At 35.8% G+C, this 24,356-nt stretch overlaps 2 protein-coding genes across 2 annotated transcripts; one reads left to right on the top strand and one right to left on the bottom strand.

Moving 5' to 3' along the window:
• LOC143563288 (uncharacterized) lies at positions 1-6,032 on the bottom strand. Its single transcript, XM_077050861.1, has 13 exons — positions 5,884-6,032; positions 4,638-4,725; positions 4,334-4,433; positions 4,163-4,236; positions 4,010-4,081; positions 3,868-3,945; positions 3,588-3,712; positions 2,554-2,626; positions 2,250-2,311; positions 1,808-2,188; positions 1,138-1,240; positions 727-920; positions 1-156 (listed from the first exon to the last, which is right to left on the bottom strand). Exons 1-13 carry the CDS (start codon positions 5,967-5,969, stop codon positions 153-155), a joined length of 1,440 nt encoding a protein of 479 aa, XP_076906976.1. The 5' UTR covers positions 5,970-6,032; the 3' UTR covers positions 1-152.
• A 17,567-nt stretch (positions 6,033-23,599) lies between these two features.
• On the top strand, positions 23,600-24,040 carry LOC143563297 (receptor-like protein EIX1). The gene has a single exon (XM_077050868.1). The coding sequence runs from the start codon at positions 23,600-23,602 to the stop codon at positions 24,038-24,040; it is 441 nt and encodes a 146-aa protein (XP_076906983.1).
• Positions 24,041-24,356: the final 316 nt, after the last annotated feature.

The following is a 24,356-nucleotide window of genomic DNA, read 5'->3' as shown; positions in this document are numbered from 1 at the left end:
AAAACAAGAAAACATCCCATATATATACAAACTTATGATTGTTTCTATTTACATGCCTGTTTTTTACAAACACAAATGTTTTATAATGTAATTGTAAATCCTCCCAAAAGCATTTAAGCAAGCACCAAATGACCAACTAGTTTACCACAATATCACCTGTATTGTACAACAAACAACTTTGTTAAATATTATTATTGTATGCAGTCTGAGCCTCAAATAACGCTCATTTAGTTTTCCAGCCCGAGCTCGAGCCTTGTATGGGAAGCTCTTTTAGGATCGTCGAGCCTTAACGAGCTTTGTGTATTTTTATGATTTACCTCTTTTGAACTAATATGTATTAATTTCACACTTCGCAGTCGAGCTCGAGCCGTGCTTTTGCTCGTTTAAGTTACCACAGGAGCTTGAGCCGAGCTTACTTTTGTTTCAGGTTTTTCTCAAAATCTATAGAAATATTTAAAAACATATATAAATTAACTATCAAATTATAAACGAGCTGAGCTGAGCCCGAGCTTGAAAACACAACTCACAAGCTGAGCTCTAAAAAAGGAGCTTCACACGAGTCGAGCTCGGGAATGACACGGCTCGTTTACACCCCTATGTGCAAGTTAACCTTAAGGGTAAACTTGTAATTTCCATCCACCAAGAAAAATCATTTTAAAATAAGCAATAACCCCAAATACTGAAATACCCTTTGTAAATATAAACCAAATAAAAGAAAGTAATTACTTTTTTGTTGCATCGATAAACATGGCTCGAGTCCAGTGTTCTACATCCTCGGTTTGTGATGGAGGAGGTGGCAAAGTCGGTTCCACTAGATCCCAGCCATCAGTAAGCGTTTCATTTTTCACGGTGTGTGACACGTCAGCAGCATAAAGATAACTAGCAGCAGAGCTTGAAAGACATTTGTCCCGTGTGCTTCTCTAAGTATGAAAAACAAAATAGCAATCATTTTCCGATTGGAAAATTTTTACTTCATAGAAAATAATAATACGTGTTTGGGCAATTTTACCCTTGATCCAGTTTTACGTTTTTTTTACTGTTTGTGAGGGTAAAAATGTCCCAAACATGTATGATTGTTGCGTAAGTAAAATAAGCTGAAAATATGTGCTTGGATGTGTGTGTGCATTAAAAGTTTACCATTGAAGCTGAAGTATGTGTACTTTCGACTAAAGTACTTGATGACATAGGCGAGTTCACATTCCAGACAGAATAGTTTAACTGCTGAACTTGCTTGGATGACCTACATGTTTAAAAAATTTAATAATAATTAGTATGATTTAACAAATGTGTTATAAAGGTTTAGAGGTGGCACTTTTGAACCATCGACTTATGAACGGGTCAACTTGGGCTATGTTGTATCCCTATTCCCTAACAGGTTAAAAAACATAGCTCTAAGAAACGAGTCAGGCAAATTAACTGTTTATTAAGGGGCAACATCATGCAGAATTGCAGATCATTTTAAAAGTCGAAAACTTCATATACTCCTTACAAGTTATAAAAGCTGATTTCACTTGCTAGATTTTTCTTTTTTTAAATTTAGTGAGACTTTAAGATCCAATATTATTTTAATAAAATATAGTGTTTAAAAGAACATTACGTCTTGAAACAATTTACAGTAACAAAAAGCTGTTTTCAAATTAGTTTCTTCAGTATTTATAATATTTTTTAGCATTCTAAAATGATATATACATATAATAATACTCATTAAACAAATACATTTTAAAAACTTAAAACAAAAGGTGATTCTGGTCAACCTGACTCGTTTTGACCAAATAAGCAACCTGAAATGGAAAAACCAAAAGTGTACCTTGAACAAGCCATTTTCAAAGAAACAGCTGTTCTAACTTCCTTAGAAGACGAAAGCATTGCCAACAATTTTGCAAATGCTTCAAATGTAGATGATTCGGGAGGCACTTCAAGGCACAATGAGTTGTAACAATAAGCGGTTACATTGGCGACACTTTTTTTCAAAAGTGAAATTCCTTTTTGTAAATCCATGTGTGTCTCTATAGAATGAGGGGAAGCTGATGTGTAATTGAAACTGTTGCTATTTGAAGAATCTAAACGATGTTTTCTCTCGGATTCAATTGATGCAACACCAAAGTTACTAGAGCTTTTATCTGACCATGAGGTTTCTACTCCCGTTGTGCAAAAGTTTTGGCGAGGTATAAAAAGTGGATATTCATTGCTGCATTTTGCATAAAATTGCATTAATTTTAAAAAAATTTATTTATCCTAAAATTAAGTACCTTCTAGAAGAAGGGCGTGCATCCCAGTAAGAGTCATGTTGCCATATTCGGGAACATGAACCCTGCATCAAAAAAGCAGCTTAAAGTTATATAATTTCTGTAACAAGATGCAATATTTATAAAAAAACAATAACATCAATATACTTGTGGCTGATAATTTATGTGACCAACTCACGACTAGTAGCATACAAATTTAATGTATTACAACAATATATATTAATACACTACTAAAAACTGCAGAAATGATTAGTAATATGATACACAAGGAAAACCTTATGCAGTATAAAGGGTGATAAGAAAATACCGCAAAACCCGAGTTGTGAAGGGCAGGAGCACCGACATTGTGAACAATAAGATTAAGAAGTTGCACCATATATCTGTTGCATAAATTTTGGCAATCAATCTTTTAGAATATAGGAAAAAAACTACAGAGTTGATGATTTATGCATTTATTTTGAGTACAAAAGCAATATTATTATGTAAACAAACTAAGGAAGCATGTAGGATCTGATTAAAACAGTTTATCAACAAACTAAACAAGAATTACAGAAGTAATCTACGTTAAGATTTAAAAAGCATAACAAATCTTTAAAGACTAATTCACAACTGACATAGAAAAAATATTAATAAAAGTTGTTCAAAATTTTGTCTTTGCAGTAGATACATACTTCAGGCTTTACTAAACAAGCTAAAGTATATGAAATTTATAATCTGAACCATCATATGAATAAAACTGATATTTTAAACTATATAATCGATTGAAAAATCATTGCATTCTGGAGATATAGAAACCAACTACATCTAAGCACCCAAAAAGAAAGATTTTTCTTTTACAAAAAATAGACCCTTATTCTAATAGATAATTGAGTAGGGTTTTCACGTTTATGCATTTTTTATTAATACTGCAACACATAGCGTAAGACCAACATTTGGCATTATGGTAAAGAGTAAAGACAAATGTATGTGTATTATAAAACTAGGGGGGAGATACTGTACAATAATGCCTTAACGTACGATAGGTACGCGAGACGCTCAAAGGCAAAAACTAAAACGCTCAACCAAAAACTTAAAACGCTCAGCCAAAACCTAAAATGCTCAAAAACGCTCAAAAACGGTTTTCGTGAAAAAAAGTAAAAAATTGATCGATTAACGATCCAAAACTGTTTTTTTCGGTGAACCAGTGATTAATTGGATATGTATTGACGATTCCGAGATGTTGGGATGTGATTTCATGGATCGATTTCGTGAAGAAAGGGATTCGCGTACCTATTGTACGTTAAGCTATTATTGTATTGGATCTTTTCCCTATAAAACTAATCAGAATTAGAGAGACGTTACCCTAAGGAAGCAGCAAGTTCATCAGAAGGAACCGAGTGGGGATCAAGTCCTCTTGGTAATCGTGCGTTACAGATTTGATCATATTGACCACTTGACCCGTCTTTCCTATCTCCCTCTACGTGCACCTGTAACCAAATATTGTAAACTTCATCATATTTGGAGCTTAGTTTACATATAACAGAGTCCTATTGTTATCTTGTTTTCTATTATGATTAAACTATCATATTTAGATAAATCAGTTGAAATTAATTACAGTAGTAATCAGATATGAAATGACTACCTTGCGCTGTGGAAACAACTTGCATATCTGTTTGATGACAACAGATTGTTTATGTAGGCGTTCTGATGTAATTGCCATCTGCATGTCATAAATGTTAAATACGATAAAACGATAAAAATCATTCATGAAAAAGAATTCTCACATGCCCAAGGCTCTGAGTGCAAATGAGATTAGGATAATACTTTTCCAGTTGCTCTTTACGGTTCTTCTCCAACTGCAAATGAAAACATGTAACAAAATCTTATATTTATGTCTATAAAAATCTCTTTAGTATATTAGAAGGAAATTTGCATACCACATTCATGGCTGATTCAACCAATTCATATCTGACTTTCAACTCAGAAGACAGCTTTTCAACCTTGGCTTTATCTAAAAACCAAAGCTTTAGTCCAAAAGGATATAAAAGATAACCTAACGATATCACTTGCATATAATATATATTAGCTGCATGCATAAAACAACCAACCTTTAGCAAGCTGTTCTTTACGAAAATGGAGCTTCTCTCTTAATGCAGCAAGTTTTTCATGTTGAAGGACTCTCCAACTGAGTTGATCATCTGCCTTACTCTGAAAAACAAAACAGAATTGGTTATAAAAAACTGAGAAAAAACTATATTAACAAACAGAAGAAATAACAAGCTTATGGCAGATGCAAACAACTATGTCTAAAGTATTATATTCTAAGTTTCACTTGCAAATAATTACAAAAGGCATCATAATTATGTCCAATAAAAAAATCACAAAGAAGACAAGTTTTGTGGTTGATCAAACCTTAGCAACAAGCACTTCACTCAACTTCGAGTATAAAGAATCGCGACGACTCTTTAATAATGTCAAATTAGTCCCATATGAATTCAACCTGCATAAAGATGCAATTAGCCTATATATCAACACATATCAAACTCACGTTTGGAGATCTAATTGTTTCCACATTGAAAGTACTCAAAATCAGATCTGCAGGGCTGTAAAAGAACCAAAAGTTCCGCAAACTGTTCGTAAACTGTCCGGCAGGAAGTTCATTTATGTTCATTTAATAAATGAACGAACATGAACAGGGAATTCCATTCGATTAACCACATAAATGAGCACGAATACAGAGGCCATGTCCGTTCAATTGTAGGACTGTAAACAAACCGAACGTTCAGCGAACAGTTCGTGAACCGTTTGGTGGGAAGTTCATTTAAGTTTTTCATTTAATAAATGAACGGACAAGAAATTTTGTTCATTTAGTTAAATGAACGAGCATGAACAGATGTTGCGTTCATTCATTTGTCTTCGTTTATGTTCGTTGTTAATGGTTTGTTTTATATTTTTATAATATTTTATTTGTAAAAACCAACCAAACATTTAAAATTTGATAACTTTATTGTTTATGTTCAGTTTGTTTCGTTAATGGTTTGCTTTATAAAGTTCTGTTTTAACTAACAACAAATCTAACTTGTGCTTCGTTGACATTATTAGAATAAAACCGCAGATTGGGGAATTATTATTATTATTATTATCTCAAGTGCTTGGCTTTATATTTAATTAAAGTGATTGTGTCTAATGTTTTGGATTAACAATGTTTCTTTTTTTTTTCTCTCTATTCTTTTTTAAAAACCACATGTTCGTTTACCTTCGTGAACAAGTTCAATTCCTTAACAAACGAACACGAACAGGATTTTCCATTCAGTTACCGTTCACAAACAAGTTTAATGCTAAACGAATAATTCAGTTACATATTCAACTGTATCCGTGTACGTTCGATAACGTGTTTGTTTATGTTCTTTCTCATTAAAGGTTATTAAAATTTTAAAACAAAACATTATTCGTGTTCGTGGAGTTTTTGAACAGTTCACAAGCAAGTTCACTTCCTTGATGAAGGAACACGAACAATAACTTTTGTTCGTGAACCGTTCACCTCTCCAATTAAAGCTTAACGAACAAACATAAACAGCCGTATAACAAATTCCTACCTACTTTCTAAACTGAATTGAACATTTAAACATACTAAGTGTAATGTAATGTAAGGTTTTACCTGTAATTAACACAAAGCGTGCAAATAGAAGCGAGATTTGAATTATCGCAAATAGCACAACTAGTAGAATTCGATTTCCTAGTCATTATGGTCTTCCAAAACCCTAATTATCATATCATATCACCTGATGATCAATTTAATTCAATTCAGATAGATAATTATAATTATGAATAAGAAATAAACAAACGATTAATAATAATAATAATAATAATTTCGAACAGAAGAAATCGAAGATATATACATAATTTCCTGGAGAATTCAGTTGATGATTACGTTAGGGTTTTGATAAATGATATCGAACGGGATTTACTTACGTGCTCAAGAATCAAGGTAACACATTATTATTATTACTAGGTTAGAACCCGTATATCACGGGTTGGTAATAATACCAAAGCAACTAAAAGTAATTTTTGTTTTTAATACTTGAAATATATAATAGATTCATACATAAACAAACATTTAAGCCCATACCATTTCTTTAAAATTCCATTTATAAAACCTCTCAACACTGTCTAAGTGAGACACAAACCTTAACTTGAGTTCCCTGTTCATTCAATCTTTCAGAAATTAAAAATAAATAAACAAAAAAAAAAGCAGTGGCACAACAAAACTTCCACCAAAATTGCCCTCTTCATTCAATCCCTTTTGTTAAAAGAGTGTCGGGACGATATCAAGACTGCGGAACGCTCAAACTCTGCCCTATTTCAAAACCAAATCACATTATATAACTTGGGTAAAAAAAACAATAAGTTCCTTCAAAATCTTTAATTATGTGGAAATAGAAATGATTGTGCATAAATCTACGCTTCAGTAAAGACAGTTACAAACAGTTGCAGGTTGTCCAAAACTAAAAGCATCCAAACCATCCAATTTGTATGCAATATCTGAGTATGTGAAAAGAAAATGAGTTAAATGGGTTTGAACTCATTGAAAGTGGTCCAAGGTCAAATTCATTTATAGTTTTATACAACCTTTTTAATGTTTTTATTCAATAAAACTTTGCTAATAATTAATCATATTTCCAAACTAAGTTATCTATAGAAAGTGTGAATACATATTTAAAAAAATGTCTGTTGGGGCAACCCAGACCAGGTCAATTCAGCCAGAACCAGGTCAAATGGGATAGTTCCAGGTCCAGGACAACCCTTAATAACCCGTATCAAAAAGTTAAATGACCCGAAAAATATCAGTTGAGCCCGAAACATAAAACTTAACCGAAAATTATAATTTTCAATATTGCACCTTGCAGTAAAAAAAATTAATATGAAACTTTAACTTTTGTATCCACTTTGTCAAAACCTCAACAGATTTGACAAATTGATAGTCAAAGTGTTTAATTTGACTTGCATACAATTTATAACGAAAACTTGACTCATTTATAACTTGTTGCAAGTAAGCCTAAATCGACCCGTATCCAAGCTGCTACAAAGTTATCTCCATTTTTTTTACCATAGAGCTGAACCAAAACAAATTCAAGATTAACAGCTACGATAAGTTGACTTCAAAATTTTAATTCCCAAATTACCCCTGGAACAAAACTAATATGCAACTGCAAATATATATCCCTAAAAAGAACGAAATATATTGATAAAATTGATAAATATTAATTACATATTTGTGAAAGTTTGAAATTTTCTTTGAAGGTGAGAAGGCTGGAAATGATGACCCGATGAAGAAGCCGAAAAAAACCAAGTGTAAAAGTTGCAAGTAGCCTTGCAAACTCATACGATTTCCAGAAAGTTACATCATTTTAATATTTAAAAACATAAGCTAAAACAAAATAAAAACCAAAAATATATATGCAAGAGTTCTTGATGGAGCCTTTTATTTTGCTAAACAATATACAATGTATATAGAATAGCGAAACCATTAACTCATCACATAATTACTTAAAATCAGGTATTTTTGTTCAGGATTACCTTAAAATAAAAACACGTCAATATTTTTGGATTACCTTTTTGACCCGTTATAGCTTATTTCAGTGTAACACTCTTTTATTATATAGGTAGATTGTTATTATTATTTTTTTATTATATAGGTAGATTGTTATTATACAGATTTTATAGAATCAAACAAATACAAATATGCTCAAACATGAAGCGATATTAGAATACTAAATTAGTGATAAGATCGGTACCTTATCAAAAATACGGGAACCGAGAATTGCAAATTTTGGTACCGGTATTTCATGAAAAATTCGGGATATACTGGTACTGTACCGAGCTGTACCGTGCCGAATACTCAAAACTTGGTACCGGTATCGAATCTGCTCATCCCAGATTCATATGTGAAACTGCATCTAGATATGTTGGGGTTCATAATCGAACAACCAAAATTTTTCAAATTTCGATTATTAGTACCCGAAATTCAACAAATATACATCAATTTCTTCGCACTATCCAAATCTATGTCAAAGAAAGCAAACTTACCAAGCAAAAAATTCAGAGCAAGAACCCAAAATATAATATCATTTGAGTTGGTCGATTATACTGTACGTAATACTGCGATCTTTGAAGCTGTCTTTGAATAGCACCATACCACCCAAAAAGTTGCTTCTAGTAACAACAGCCATCACTCTCAAGTCTTAAGACAGCTCTTATTCCTTTCATAACAACCCTTTTAATAGAAACAAATCATTATCAGTATTAACATAACATTTTAAATCAAGAAATAACACAACTGCATTTCTTATTTAAATGAAAGGCTTACTCAGCTCACAGGTTGAGTCTCGGCCAATTTGTGATCTATCACATTCAATTTCTTGTAACCGTTCCTTGACCACTGTACACTCAAAACCTGCTTTCAATAATGAATTATTCTCCAATCATTAACACACAAACAATATACACATTATACAAAACTTACCACGCAATGCCTATCATCTCTCTTTCTGATCAAATTCATACAATGGCATTTTAATCTATTGCAACTTCACCTTCCTTGCTTGTTTGTTCTGAAAATAACAAAATACATACACTTTGATCGGAAGATAAAAAAAGATTGTCGGGTATTAAAAAATATTCGAATAAAGTCAAAATTAAGCTAATTGCATTTCATTGAAGACATGATCACAAATAAAAAAAAATATAATAAAGTAACAGATTAACAAATATTCTAAAAAGCATATAAAGCACTGAATATAGTTATAATAGAATTAGGGTTTCAATTGAAATACCAAGCTTTACATATAAATCAGATTACATAATTCGAAGATTGATCAATTGAACCTGTGACTGTGAATAGAATTACAAAGATTGATCGATTAAACCTGATTGAACCTTTTAATCGATTGAAACTGTGAAGATTGAATCCGATTGAATCTGTTTAGGTGGGACGATTGAATATGTGAATAGAATTACAAAGTTTGATAGTTACCTGAAATTTTGATGGATTTGGATGCAATAGATAGATGGTGACTGCTAGGGTTAGAAACTGACGGGTGATAAAAACGTAATGTTAACATGACAGAGCGATATTGCTTTTGAATTGTTATTGTTATTGTTATTGTTATTGTTAATTGTTAAAATTTAATTAAAAATTACTTTGAAGAGAGCTGGTTAAATATAAAAGTAGAGTTGTTGAAAAACCCACTTTTTTTATTATATAGGTAGATTATTATATTATTATTATTAGAGTTAACGCTTAATTTAAATAATTTAGTTACAAATAAAACAAACAGAGTTACAAATAAAACACAGGATTTAGTTACAAATAATTTATTATTATTAACAGAGTTATTTTGGCCTACATGCAATGGGGTGAAGGTGAGTTGTTCCCTTGCGAGATCGGAAGGCCGGTGCTTAGTGTGAAACTCCTTGGTGATGCTGTAAGACGGGATGTGAGATTTATCTGCAGTTTGGCTATGAAAAGGGCATCTAGCGCTGTGGAACTGATGAGCTGGAGGTTAGCATCACTTCCGACTCGTTTTGGAGGGTTGGGTCTGTGTTCGGCCAAGGATGTATCTACATATGCTTTTGTGGCTTCGATAGCACAATCGTGGTGTTTGCAAGACCATATATTCGGGGTTGTGATATTTATGGGTTGGACTCTGATTATGGGTGTGCGATGGATCGTTTACGTACTTCACTTCCATATTTTGATCTTAGCGGGTTCTCTAATAAGGACACCCCCCCATAAGGCCCAACATGTTGTGGCGAGTGCCTTATTTAGTAGAATCGTCCAAAGTTTAGAAGTGAAGTTTGATCTATCCCCTTGCCAAAATGCGGTGTTTATTTCCTTCAGGCTACTCGGGCTCAGAATTTTCTAACGGTCATCCCCATTGAAGGATTGGGCCAACATATGTCGGGTTTGGAGTATCGAGCTATCCTTAAGTACTGATTAATGATACCTATGTTCCCGACTGATGAGCCTTGCCGAATTTGTCACAATGTCTGTTTGGATTCTTTTGGAGACCATGCGGCACATTGCAAAGAATTGTCTGGCTTTAAATACATACATGATTTGGTTGGGGATGTTCTGTGTGATGTTCTTAAACGGGCAGGGAATTGTTGCCCGTTTGCCTGCCACTTTATTGTAATCGTTTTGTAGTAAAAAAATCTAATTTTCTTCTTTAAAAAAATAAAATAAATAAAGCAATACATAATATATATAGATAAATGTATTATATCTATGCTTGTATCATTATACATAAATTGATTTTAGTTATATCACAATATGATTTTTCTAAAAAAATGAACTTAGTAAAAAAAATAATGCACGTGCAAAAACATACCACGAACACTTCATCTATTGAAAATTTATTCTCAGTATCATATATGTATAATTGAAAGAAATTTAGTTATGAACCAATTTCGAAGAATACTTCTCATATAATAACAGTTTTGAGCTACATTATGAAAAATATATTGATAAGTTTGAGGGGGCTTCTCGACCTTATCGTATTGACAATAAAAAGAAAATAGCATGTTAACCAGTTTAGTTTTGTAACTGTTTTGTTTCATTTCATTTGAGTATAATTTTATATGACATGCTTTGCATACAACATTTTGATCACTATTTAAGGAAAAGTCAATGATGACACAAATTTTCAAATTTGATAAAAGTTAAAAGCATTAATAGGCGTGGAGGTGATATGTCAGAAGTGTTTTATAATTTTTTTTCTTAAATTTTAATAGTCATGGGAAAAATACTCAATTTGCAAAATCTTGAATCTTTTGACTATTTCCAAAAGTTTGTCCTTAAAAATAAATTTGAAACCCAATAATATTTAAAATTCCAACTTTCATTTGTTTTAATTTTTTCAGTCAAAACTTTGAACCCGTAACATGTTTGACGATAAATCTATTTGCACTCTCAAATTTTCAAAAATGTTCAGATTATCTCATTTTTACCCGTAACAAATTTGAGCGTAGTTAATTTGTACCAAACGATTTATTTACCAACTTTTAACACGTAACAATTAAATTTAAGTTCCACAACCGAAACAACCCTTGATATAAAAAACTAAGAAACTAAATATGATAAACTTTATTATATATGAAATTGATTGGTATATATTATTCTTCAATTTAACACACACACACACACACACACATATATATATACATAGTTTACTAAAGTAACCGAAAAAATGGATATATTAAAACATATATTTATAATTTATAAATTTATATGACAATGTACAAAAAAATAATAGATAAATGGATTTATTATTAAAAAATGGATAAACTATTAAGCATACATTTATAATTTAATGATTAAAATAATTATTTCGTAAAATGAAAGCATATTAGCATTTTTTTTTATTTACAATCTTTAACAATATACATAATATAATATGTTAATGATAAAATTATATTCTTTTTAATCTTTAACAAACACAATTTGTTGTTGATTTTTGAATTTCACCAAGTATATTATGAAATATATTCTAACAACGTATAGTAGCATAATATATAAATATTTATTTTTATAAAAGTGGATAGATATAATACAAATATAGTTTAAAGAAAAAGTGAATAATTTAATTATGTTATAGATATAATATAAATGGAGTGTAAAAGAAAAGTGAATAATTATTGATCTATGACATATATTAGTTTGGAGGAAAAATGCGAGAATTAACCACAAAGCGACACGTGTCTACAATTATTTTACTTTATTATAATAGGTAGATTATTATTATTAGGTTTATTTGATTTTTCTACTAATTGGTATTGACCGATAATAATCCCTGTTTATTTTATAGCCACCGGCGGTCCAAATTTTAAAAAGCTAGCCCCAATGCTCCCTCGTTAAAAAGAACTTAACGTCGTTATACTTTTTTTCCGAATTTCAAACTAATTTGTTAGGGATTTTGATCGGAAGGATGATACAAGTCGATTATGTAAAACTTAGTTTAAATGGTCCCCCGTTAAAAAGGACTTAACACCATTATACTTTTTCACGAATTTCAAACTAATGTTTTAAGGCTTTTGATTGGAACAGGGATACGGGTCGACTGATGTAAAACTTAGCTTAAAACGATGATCTAAACGGCTTAATTTTTGTCAATTGAAAGTTCAAACACCTGAATTGGAGCATTGTTTCGATATTTTGGAGCACCATTTCAAACTAAGTTTTACATCAATCGACTCGTATCCTCTTTCCGATCAAAAGCCCTAACACGTTAGTTTAAAATTCGGAAAAAAAATATAACGACGTTAAGTCCTGTTTAACGGGGGACCATTGGGGCTAGCTTTTAAAAATTTGGGACCCCAATGGCGATAAAATGAATAGAGATTATTGTGACAACTGCCCAAATCCGACCCGACCCAGGTACCCGTTTTCGGATCCGATTTTAAGATTTAAAATTTGATTATAATCTTTATAAATTTATCAAATATATATAAATATATACTACTAATAATAATAATGATAATAATAATAATTCCTTCCGCCGTCCCGCCCCTTTTTCTCTTAACTCTTTGCTTGTCCTTTGGTTCTTCCCGCCTAAGGATGTCTGCGCAGCTCCACGCGCCAGACTCCTTACAAGGAAGCCTGCGTGAAGACCAGCTGTTCCTGCGATACGCGAGGCGAACTGTTCCCGCGGCGCGCAAAGGATTGTAGTTCTTCCCGCGGCGCGCTAAGGATTGTAGTTCTTCCCGCGGCGCGCTAAGGATTGTTCTGTCTGCCTTCGCCCTCGCACACTCAAGCCTTCTCGCGCTAGACACTTAAGTCTTTTCTCCAGTTTAAGCCAGCCTGTATGCTTTTGAAATATCTTATCTTATGTGCTATACCTGCCAAGGTATGGGCACAGTAGGCCAGATCTGACATCTGTCCGAAAAGTCACTTTCGGCGCAGCTTGCTTACCAACCCTCTTGGTTGTTAGAAAAAGTAACTGGCATAATCTTTTAAAATCTTCTTTTCCATGTCTTGTACAGTACTTTGACTGAACAGTAACCTGTCAGCCTTCCCCATCCCCTGCAGCTGCCACCATATCTCTTGCTTTTGATATCTTTTGCTTTGATTTGATAAGATCTTTTTCCCCAATTCAAGGGATGTGTTCCCTAGGGTTTTCCTATAAATAAAACTAATTTCTTGGATAATTAAACACTACACTCAAACACTTAAACACTCCCCAAAATCTTTCTCCCTTACTCTCAGCCGAAGATCCTCAGCGACGCCTCCACTCCCCTCTTTGCAATCCGTCTTCTCTTCTTTTCTGCCCAGAAATCTCGGTAAATATATAATATATAATTTTTCTTTTTTTATAATTTGTTTAAGTGACTTGCATATATTCAAGACATAAAAACCAATCGTTAAACCAATAACCTCTTATTTATAGGTTAACTTTCGCTTGTTTAAAAGTTGGTTCTTGCGTTATCTTTCAACGCACCTTTTACAAGTGAGTAATCTCGTACCTAATCCCCTTTTATTTTTAACGTTTTGGGATGTTCATGTGTTCGTACAACTTGAGTTTTAAACTTGTTTATGAAATTATGTGCGTAAAACCCATGTGTTATGGACGTTTACTAGTGTTGTATATTTGTATGTGTTGATCATTAACCGCTTTGATCGGCCTATTCCGAAGTTTTCATGGATCCATTAGATAAACACGGGAGACCTATTGTTACGATTTTTATTGGTTTGTTTGCACATACACGAATGATTATTTGTTTTTGCTCGATTTGGAGCACGCTATGAACTATGAGCTATGATCTATTTAGGCTTGATCACAATCTGTTTACACACTATGTTGAACACCAGTTATACACATGTTGCGCGCAGTGCTTTGTTATTATCTATTTATATCTATTAAACTTGATTTCTCACCGACACGCAAGTGTTGACGTTTTATTTTAACACATGTTCAGGTTTGCTGTAGCTGCTTTTGGAAACTCGAGGACACGTAGGATGTTTTCTTTTACTTTGGACCTAGTTTAAAATATAACAAGACAAATTTATGTATTTGAATATTATGAGTTATGATATGTGATTTGTTACTTTATGGTGTGTTATGCGCATGCGCAATGAAATGTATTTATCAAATATTGACACCAATATAGTGTCACGAGTAATGAAACAATTCGTAGCGCCCCGATGTATAATCCGCCATCGGTCGGGGTGTTACAGATTGGTATCAGAGCTCCGTGACTTTAGGATTAGGTGGTTAGACGTAACGACCTAGAATACCTAAGAGTCCCTTCTCGCGCATGAGAAAAATCTCATGATTGCGCGCTAATTGTTAATTACTCGATATTTATAAAATATGCTTGCGCATACGCAGCACCTGATTTCATGTTTTATCCGCGATCTTTCGATTTTTATTGTTAAATTTCAATTCGTTTCTTTACTTACATATTCGTTTGTTGTTGGGACTTAACATTGAAAATCCGAAAAGTCATGGTGATACATGAATAGTTGATTTTCAATCCCCATTAACTTTTTGTTCTAAAATTGAAGATTTGAAAAGTCATGGTGATACATGAATTGTCAACCTCCAATACTCATTTACTCGTATATTTTAAATTGAAGATTTGAAAAGTCATGGTGATGCATGAATTGTCGATTTTCAATTCGAATTCATTACCTGTATTAAGTTTGCATTTAAATTCATATTTTACTTCAAAATTTGATAGCATTTAACTTCGCGAAACAAGCTTTACAATGATATACTTTACGCTAAAACGATTTCCCATACCAAGATATTAACAAAAACTAAAACTTTTATAGAATGCCTCCGCTATCAGCTCGCCGTCATCAGAGGAGAGAAGCCTCGCGCAGACGTATGCAGCGTCTTTCCCAGGAAATGGCCGCCGCAATAGCCCAAGCCTTAAATCAAAATAATACCAACCCCTCCGGATACAATATTAAGTCCTTTAATGCGGGTAACCCTCCGAAATTCACAGGGCTCGAAGGAGCCACCGTAATGCTCCAATGGCTCGAGAAAATTGAGAACACCTTCCTCCATACCCATTGCCCTCCAGACCAACGAACCTTATACGCCTCAAGTGTCCTGGAATCAAGGGCGCTTACATGGTGGAACGGAGTAGCTCACGCGCGTGGCGCAGAGGCTGCTTCTAGCATGCTCTGGGAGGAATTCAAGGATCTTTTGACTCGAGAATTCTGCCCTCCCAACGAAGTAAAGCGCCTTGAGGAGGAATTTTGGAACTTGAAACAGTACAGTGGCGAAGCGCGCGAGTACGCTACGCGCTTTCACGAACTAAGTTTGCTTGTCCCGCACCTAGTTACCCCTTCCCGCCGCGCCATCGAAAAGTTTCTTGGGGGTCTCCCCATGAAAATTCAAGATTCTGTATGGGCCAGGAACCCAGTAACCCTCTCTGACGCCATCGAGTTGGCCGCTGTGCTCAGCGACAACCATGTCAGGGCAGGAACCCTGTTCCTGCGGGGAGCCGAGAAGACCAAACTCACCAAGACTGTCCCAGAACCAACAGAAACCAAGCCAGAACCCTCAAACCGTAACAACCTCAAACGCAGGCACAAACCCAATCATCAAGCCTACGCGCTTACCAACCCGCTCATTATCCAGCAACCCGCCTACCAACCTCCAGTACACGCTCCTAACCCACTGTCAACCTACCCAACACCCCCTGTAGTCCATAACTATGCCTTAACCAATTCCGCGCTCCCTACCCAGTCAACTAAGAAACCTTACACAGGAAACCAACCCTTTTGCCCAACCTGTAAACTTCATCACCCAACTCAAGCCCCGTGTCGACAATGCAACCGATGTGGCCGTATTGGTCACACTGCTGAGTACTGTAGAGTCCTTCCCGCCAACCCAATCGCGCAAACACCACCAACCTACCCGCAAAACCAACAATCAACATACCATAATCCACGACCCAGGTCGTGCTATAACTGTGGTGACCCCAGTCATTTTCGGAACGCGTGCCCGAGACTGCAAGTACAAATTACGCAAGCTAATCCGGTTAACCAAATTTCAAACCAAGTGGCGCGCGGACGAGCTTTTAATATAACCGCGCACCAAGCGCAAGCGAATAATGACGTGGTTAATGGTACATTTTTACTTAACGGACAATATGCATCTATACTTTTTGATACTGGCGCCGATAGGAGTTTTATTTCTCGCGCATTTGAACAAAAACTTGCGCGACCGCGAATAAACTTAAACGGAAACTTTACAGTTGAAATGGCTAACGGTGAAACAATTATAATAAACTCCGTGATCAAAGATTGCACGCTTAACCTTAATGAACACGATTTTCTAATCAACCTCATTCCCATGCCTCTTGGAAGTTTTGATGTTATTATTGGTATGGACTGGCTCTCGCAAAATCGCGCCGAAGTAATCTGCGCCAAGAAATTGATTCGCATTCCTCGGGAAAATGGTCAAGATCTTCATATCTACGGCGAGAAACCATCTAACGGTCTTAAACTTATGTCATGCACTGAAGCCCGAAGACTTTTACGAATGAAATGTGTCGCGTTCTTAGCTCATGTGGTCAAACCCGATGAAGGAAAGAAGAAACTTCATGAAATCCCCATCGTGCGTGACTTTCCTGAAGTCTTTCCCGAAGATCTTTCTGGTTTACCTCCCGCTCGGGAAGTCGAGTTTCGTGTTGATCTTGTTCCTGGTGCATCCCCCGTAGCCAAATCTCCTTATCGACTTGCACCCGCTGAAATGCAAGAATTAGCAAGTCAACTTCAAGAGTTGACCGATAAAGGATTCATTCGCCCTAGCTCTTCGCCGTGGGGTGCTCCGGTTTTGTTCGTTAAAAAGAAAGACGGTTCGTTTCGCATGTGTATCGATTACCGCGAGCTGAACAAGCTCACCATTAAGAACCGGTACCCCTTACCGCGTATTGACGACCTCTTTGACCAACTCCAAGGTGCCTCTTGTTTCTCCAAAATCGATCTCCGTTCTGGCTATCACCAGTTGCGTATCCGCGAAGAAGATATCCCCAAAACTGCCTTTCGAACCCGCTACGGTCATTTTGAATTCTTGGTCATGCCCTTCGGTTTAACCAACGCACCCGCTGTCTTCATGGATCTAATGAACCGGGTGTGTAGGCCTTTCTTGGACCAATTCGTGATCGTGTTTATCGATGACGTTCTGGTATATTCCAAAACCAAGGCCGAGCATGAACAACATCTTCTGTTGGTGTTGCAAAAGCTTCGAACCGAACAACTCTATGCCAAACTCTCCAAGTGTGAGTTTTGGTCTGACGAAGTACAGTTTCTTGGTCATGTTGTAAACAAGATGGGTATTCATGTCGACCCATCCAAAATTGAAGCAATCAAGCACTGGATTACACCGACCACTCCTACCGAAATCCGTTCCTTTTTGGGCTTAGCTGGTTACTACCGGCGATTCATTTCGAACTTCTCAAAAATCGCCTTGCCTTTAACAGCATTAACGCACAAAGGCAAACCGTATATTTGGGGCTCGAAGCAAGAAGAAGCCTTTCAAACGCTCAAGCGAAAGTTGTGCGAAGCTCCTGTTCTAACGTTACCAGAGGGTACTGACGACCTTGTCGTTTATTGTGATGCCTCCAACCAAGGTCTCGGTTGTGTACTTATGCAACGAGGCAAGGTTATCGCTTACGCGTCAAGGCAACTCAAAATTCATGAAAAGAATTATACGACTCACGACCTCGAACTTGGCGCAGTTGTATTTGCCTTAAAAATCTGGAGACACTACCTCTATGGTACTAAGTGCATCATTTACACCGACCATAAAAGCCTTCAGCACATTTTTGATCAAAAGGAACTTAACATGAGACAACGCCGATGGAACGAACTCATCAGCGATTACGATTGTGAGATCCGATATCACCCTGGAAAGGCTAATGTGGTAGCCGATGCGCTCAGCCGCAAACCCAGTCAACTCAACTGTATTTTGCCGCGCACGCAGCTTCACTTCGCGCCGATCCAAAGCAATCTTGAATCGCGCATTCGCGACGCGCAGCGCGCATCGATCAGCAAAGGCAACCTACGCGCCGAGTTAGCGTGTGGTGCGTAAGCGCATCTAGTCCCTAACCTGAATGGAACACTCTGTTACCTCAATCGCATCTGGATTCCCAATGATGAGATTCTTCGCACTGTCATACTGAGTGAAGCGCACAAAACTCGGTATTCCATTCATCCTGGCGCTGACAAAATGTACAAAGATTTGCGCCTTACTTATTGGTGGCCCGGTATGAAAAAGGATATTGCTGTGTTCGTAGCTAAATGCCTAACTTGTTCTAAGGTAAAAGCTGATCATCAACGCCCATCTGGTTTGCTCGAACAACCAGAAATTCCTACGTGGAAATGGGAAAGTATAGCAATGGACTTTATCACCAAGTTACCCTCGACCGCAAGCAAACATGATAGCATTTGGGTAATAGTGGATCGATTGACCAAGTCTGCCCACTTTCTGCCCATTCGTGAAACCTACCGTGTTGAACAACTTGCGCATCTATATGTCAAAGAAATTGTCTGCCGTCATGGTACTCCCTTGAGCATAATATCCGATCGCGATGGCCGTTTTATATCTCGCTTTTGGAAATCTCTCCAATCTGCGTTAGGAACTCGTTTGGACATGAGTACTGCATATCATCCTCAGACTGACGGACAGTCTGAGCGAACCATCCAAACCCTTGAGGATATGCTTCGATCTTGTGTTCTTGATTTTGGAGGTAATTGGGATTCACACCTACCTCTGATCGAGTTCTCTTATAATAACAGCTATCATTCCAGCATCGGTATGACCCCATTTAAAGCACTTTACGGTCGAAAGTGCCGCTCACCGATTTGTTGGAACGAAGTGGGTGAAGTTCAAATCACAGGACCCGAACTAGTTCAAGAGACAACCGATAAAATCGCCAAGATCCGTGATCATCTGCTGACTGCCAGAAGCCGACAGAAGAGTTACGCAGATCGCAGGCGGAAGCCTCTCGAATTTCTAGTTGGTGATCTTGTTCTCCTCAAAGTGTCGCCCTGGAAGGGTGTTGTCCGTTTTGAGAAGAAAGGTAAGCTTGCACCTTGTTATGTTGGTCCGTTCAAAATTCTTGCGAGAGTGGGAAAGGTTGCCTACAAACTGGACCTGCCGCCCGCGCTCAGCAATGTGCATCCAACGTTCCATGTATCCAATCTCAAGAAATGTTTAGCTGACGAGAACCTCCACATACCACTTGATGAAGTTCAAGTTGATGAGTCTATGCATTTCGTTGAGAAGCCTGTTGAGATTATGGATCGCGAGGTGAAGCAAACCAAGCGCAGTCGCATCCCTATTGTCAAAGTTCGCTGGGAGTCCAAGCGCGGAGCCGAGTTCACTTGGGAAAGGGAAGATCAATTGAAGATCAAATACCCGCACCTTTTCTCTGCGCATCCTACTTCGAGATAAATTTCGGGACGAAATTTCTTAAAGTAGGGAAGACTGTGACAACTGCCCAAATCCGACCCGACCCAGGTACCCGTTTTCGGATCCGATTTTAAGATTTAAAATTTGATTATAATCTTTATAAATTTATCAAATATGTATAAATATATATTACTAATAATAATAATGATAATAATAATAATTCCTTCCGCCGTCCCGCCCCTTTTTCTCTTAACTCTTTGCTTGTCCTTTGGTTCTTCCCGCCTAAGGATGTCTGCGCAGCTCCACGCGCCAGACTCCTTACAAGGAAGCCTGCGTGAAGACCAGCTGTTCCTGCGATACGCGAGGCGAACTGTTCCCGACGCGCGCAAAGGATTGTAGTTCTTCCCGCGGCGCGCTAAGGATTGTAGTTCTTCCCGCGGCGCGCTAAGGATTGTTCTGTCTGCCTTCGCCCTCGCACACTCAAGCCTTCTCGCGCTAGACACTTAAGTCTTTTCTCCAGTTTAAGCCAGCCTGTATGCTTTTGAAATATCTTATCTTCTGTGCTATACCTGCCAAGGTATGGGCACAGTAGGCCAGATCTGACATCTGTCCGAAAAGTCACTTTCGGCGCAGCTTGCTTACCAACCCTCTTGGTTGTTAGAAAAAGTAACTGGCATAATCTTTTAAAATCTTCTTTTCCATGTCTTGTACAGTACTTTGACTGAACAGTAACCTGTCAGCCTTCCCCATCCCCTGCAGCTGCCACCATATCTCTTGCTTTTGATATCTTTTGCTTTGATTTGATAAGATCTTTTTCCCCAATTCAAGGGATGTGTTCCCTAGGGTTTTCCTATAAATAAAACTAATTTCTTGGATAATTAAACACTACACTCAAACACTTAAACACTCCCCAAAATCTTTCTCCCTTACTCTCAGCCGAAGATCCTCAGCGACGCCTCCACTCCCCTCTTTGCAATCCGTCTTCTCTTCTTTTCTGCCCAGAAATCTCGGTAAATATATAATATATAATTTTTCTTTTTTTATAATTTGTTTAAGTGACTTGCATATATTCAAGACATAAAAACCAATCGTTAAACCAATAACCTCTTATTTATAGGTTAACTTTCGCTTGTTTAAAAGTTGGTTCTTGCGTTATCTTTCAACGCACCTTTTACAAGTGAGTAATCTCGTACCTAATCCCCTTTTATTTTTAACGTTTTGGGATGTTCATGTGTTCGTACAACTTGAGTTTTAAACTTGTTTATGAAATTATGTGCGTAAAACCCATGTGTTATGGACGTTTACTAGTGTTGTATATTTGTATGTGTTGATCATTAACCGCTTTGATCGGCCTATTCCGAAGTTTTCATGGATCCATTAGATAAACACGGGAGACCTATTGTTACGATTTTTATTGGTTTGTTTGCACATACACGAATGATTATTTGTTTTTGCTCGATTTGGAGCACGCTATGAACTATGAGCTATGATCTATTTAGGCTTGATCACAATCTGTTTACACACTATGTTGAACACCAGTTATACACATGTTGCGCGCAGTGCTTTGTTATTATCTATTTATATCTATTAAACTTGATTTCTCACCGACACGCAAGTGTTGACGTTTTATTTTAACACATGTTCAGGTTTGCTGTAGCTGCTTTTGGAAACTCGAGGACACGTAGGATGTTTTCTTTTACTTTGGACCTAGTTTAAAATATAACAAGACAAATTTATGTATTTGAATATTATGAGTTATGATATGTGATTTGTTACTTTATGGTGTGTTATGCGCATGCGCAATGAAATGTATTTATCAAATATTGACACCCAAATAGTGTCACGAGTAATGAAACAATTCGTAGCGCCCCGATGTATAATCCGCCATCGGTCGGGGTGTTACAATTATTATCGGTCAGTATCATTCAATAAGGATTATTAAAATTTAATAAACCTGATTAGGTTTATTTGATTTATCATTATTATTATCATTATTATATATTAATGTTTTAAATAATTATGTTTGTTTATGATTGGAATTCGGGGCGGGTTTGAGATATGGATATGATATGTGGTCAGTTTTGAGTTTGATGACTTCTGGATCTTGAACTGAAAATTTTCATTTTAAAGAGTAGTGTTTACATAGAAATAGAAGATACATGGGCAATAAATTACAATGTTTTAACATAGTTGATAAAATTTAGCGTGTAGCGGTTGAATTTGATCAAAGTTTGAATTAAAATTTAGATGAAAATAAGATGTGAATTAATTATAATAATTTTAAAGTTATTTATTTATTAGGAAAATTAAAATGTTTTAAAACCGTCCATTTAGTAAGAAAAACTAAAAAAGAATTAAAAACACCTAAAAAGGCTTTGATGAGTTTTTCGTCTATGTTTCAATGACTTGTATATTATCACAAACGTAAGTAAAAATAAGAATATCGTAATTGTTTATAATTAGTTTTATATAAAAAAAGTCAATGAGTAAAAATGGTTGTTAGATAAATCAAATGGCCTAGCATATAAGCGAATTAATCAAACATACCATAACCAATTAACCAAACCGGTCAATACCAATGATTCGGTTAAGCTGTAATCGGTTAATCAAAAATTGTGGGTTGGTTTTGTTGTGATGTGTGTCATAGTCGAATCGAACCCAATGTCATCCATGGGAAATAAATATGAAATACCACCCATCATGTCTTGGTGTCAAAATATCACTATTAATAAAGTCATGCAATGTTCCATAAGAGCTCTAAATGGAACATACTCCATATTAAAACTAAGCTTTCTATTTTGGCTCAAACTCGAACTGAATTATGCTTTTATATGACCGAAGTTCTTGGATTTGACACAAACCAAACCAAGCCGAACCATGAACATCCCTAGACAACCCCTTTCGATACTATCGAAGCTCTCAAATTCGATCTATTAGGGTGGAGGCGATCACGTTGCATCTAGGACAAAAGGTATAAATAGGTGGTATATATGTGAGTTTGAGCTTGCCAAATAGAAGGTACTTACATTAATCCAACATTAAAAACTTATTGTTGCACAACATCATTAGATATTGAGATTGAATATGGTGCAAATTTTCTTGATTTTATCTTAGTGAAATCATTTCCATTTTTTCAAGTAGATATTATTATGAAAATGTGTATCAAATCAAACTACAAACAAACAAGTCCTATGAGCTAATGGTACATTTCAAATAATGATTACTAGCATAAGAATATAAGTATTTTAGAAAAGACTTAATTAGGAAGATTATATGTGTTTTAATACAATATGCATCAATTTTGAGTTAGAAATATAAGGATAACTTAATTAGTTTGCTTATAATGAGTCTTGCATCTTTCAAAAATATCAAGGAAAAAGATTGTAACCACATAAAAGTTTGGTCAACAGTAGACTTTGACTGGTCACTTGGCATGTAAATGCCTGTTCATTTAATGGTGTTAATTTGTTCTAGTTAAGATAAGGTATACTTATTGCTACTTCTTTCCTTGATGTTTCAAAACCTAAGTTCATAGATCAAATCAAGAATAAAAAAGCATAAATATAACTCGACCGAACTCGAACACGAGTGACTATTATTGTTCTCTTCATCATCAGTCAATATGAGTGATGGTTTCTCAATTTCTCGTTTCTCTTCGTTTCATATTTGTTTGCTTCTTTCTATCGTCTTATTTCATTTGTGTTTATCCAATGCAAATTCTAATGCTATGCTATGCATGGATGACGAAAGAAAAGCACTTCTCCAGTTCAAGCATGGACTCGTAGATGATGCACATCGACTAGCATCTTGGGTCCTAGAGGACAATAGTGATTGTTGCAAATGGGATGGCATTGTTTGTGATAACGTAACAGGTCATGTTCACAAGATTTATCTTCAAGGTAATTGTCTTTTTGATGATTATAATATACTAAAGTTAAATGAAGAATGCTTGAAGCAAAACTAAAAGGAGATTTAAGTCCATCCATACTAAATCTAAAGCAACTAAAGCATTTAGACTTGAGCGACAATGATTTTGGAGGAAAGCAAGTTCCGATATTTATGGGTTCTCTTAGAAACTTGAGATATCTTAACCTCTCACGCTTGAAATTTGGTGGAACAATCCCTCCACAGCCTGGGAATCTATCAGAATTGCGCACCCTCGGTCTTGGAAGCTTTCATGAAAGTTATTATGATGATATATATGAGTCAACTAGCATGATAAATATGCAATGGTTGACAGGTCTACGATACTTGCATCACTTGGATTTAAGTGGGCTAAACCTTAGCAAAGCAATCGATTGGCTTCGGGTGATTAACACCCTTCCTTCTTTGGTTGAATTGCATTTGTTTAGTAGTCAACTCATGCATATACCTTTCCCTGCTTGATCTTTCTAGAAACGAGTTTTATAATATACTAGTGCCACGGTGGATATTCAGTATAACTAGTCTAGTCTCAGTAGATTTAAGTGGGTGTGATTTTCGCAGACTTATTCATGGTAGTAGTGAAGGCTTCCATAATATGACCTCTCTCAAGTTGCTGCATGTGTCTAGGAACACTTTTATGAATTCTTCGTTATAAGTATTAAAAGGGTTGTCTAATAGTATTCTTAACTCGCTAGATATTAGCGATTGTGGTGTGTCAAGTTCAGTTCTCGGTTCCCTTCACAACCTGACATCTCTTCTAAGCCTGGATTTGTCATCT

This window comes from Bidens hawaiensis, unplaced genomic scaffold (genome assembly GCF_021521415.1).
Source record: "Bidens hawaiensis isolate Kalapana, Puna unplaced genomic scaffold, B.hawaiensis_p1.1 tig00021352_1, whole genome shotgun sequence".
Classification (NCBI taxonomy): domain Eukaryota; kingdom Viridiplantae; phylum Streptophyta; class Magnoliopsida; order Asterales; family Asteraceae; genus Bidens; species Bidens hawaiensis.
The sequence above is the reverse complement of the archived record's forward strand: the minus strand, read 5'-3'. Positions and strand labels throughout refer to the sequence as shown.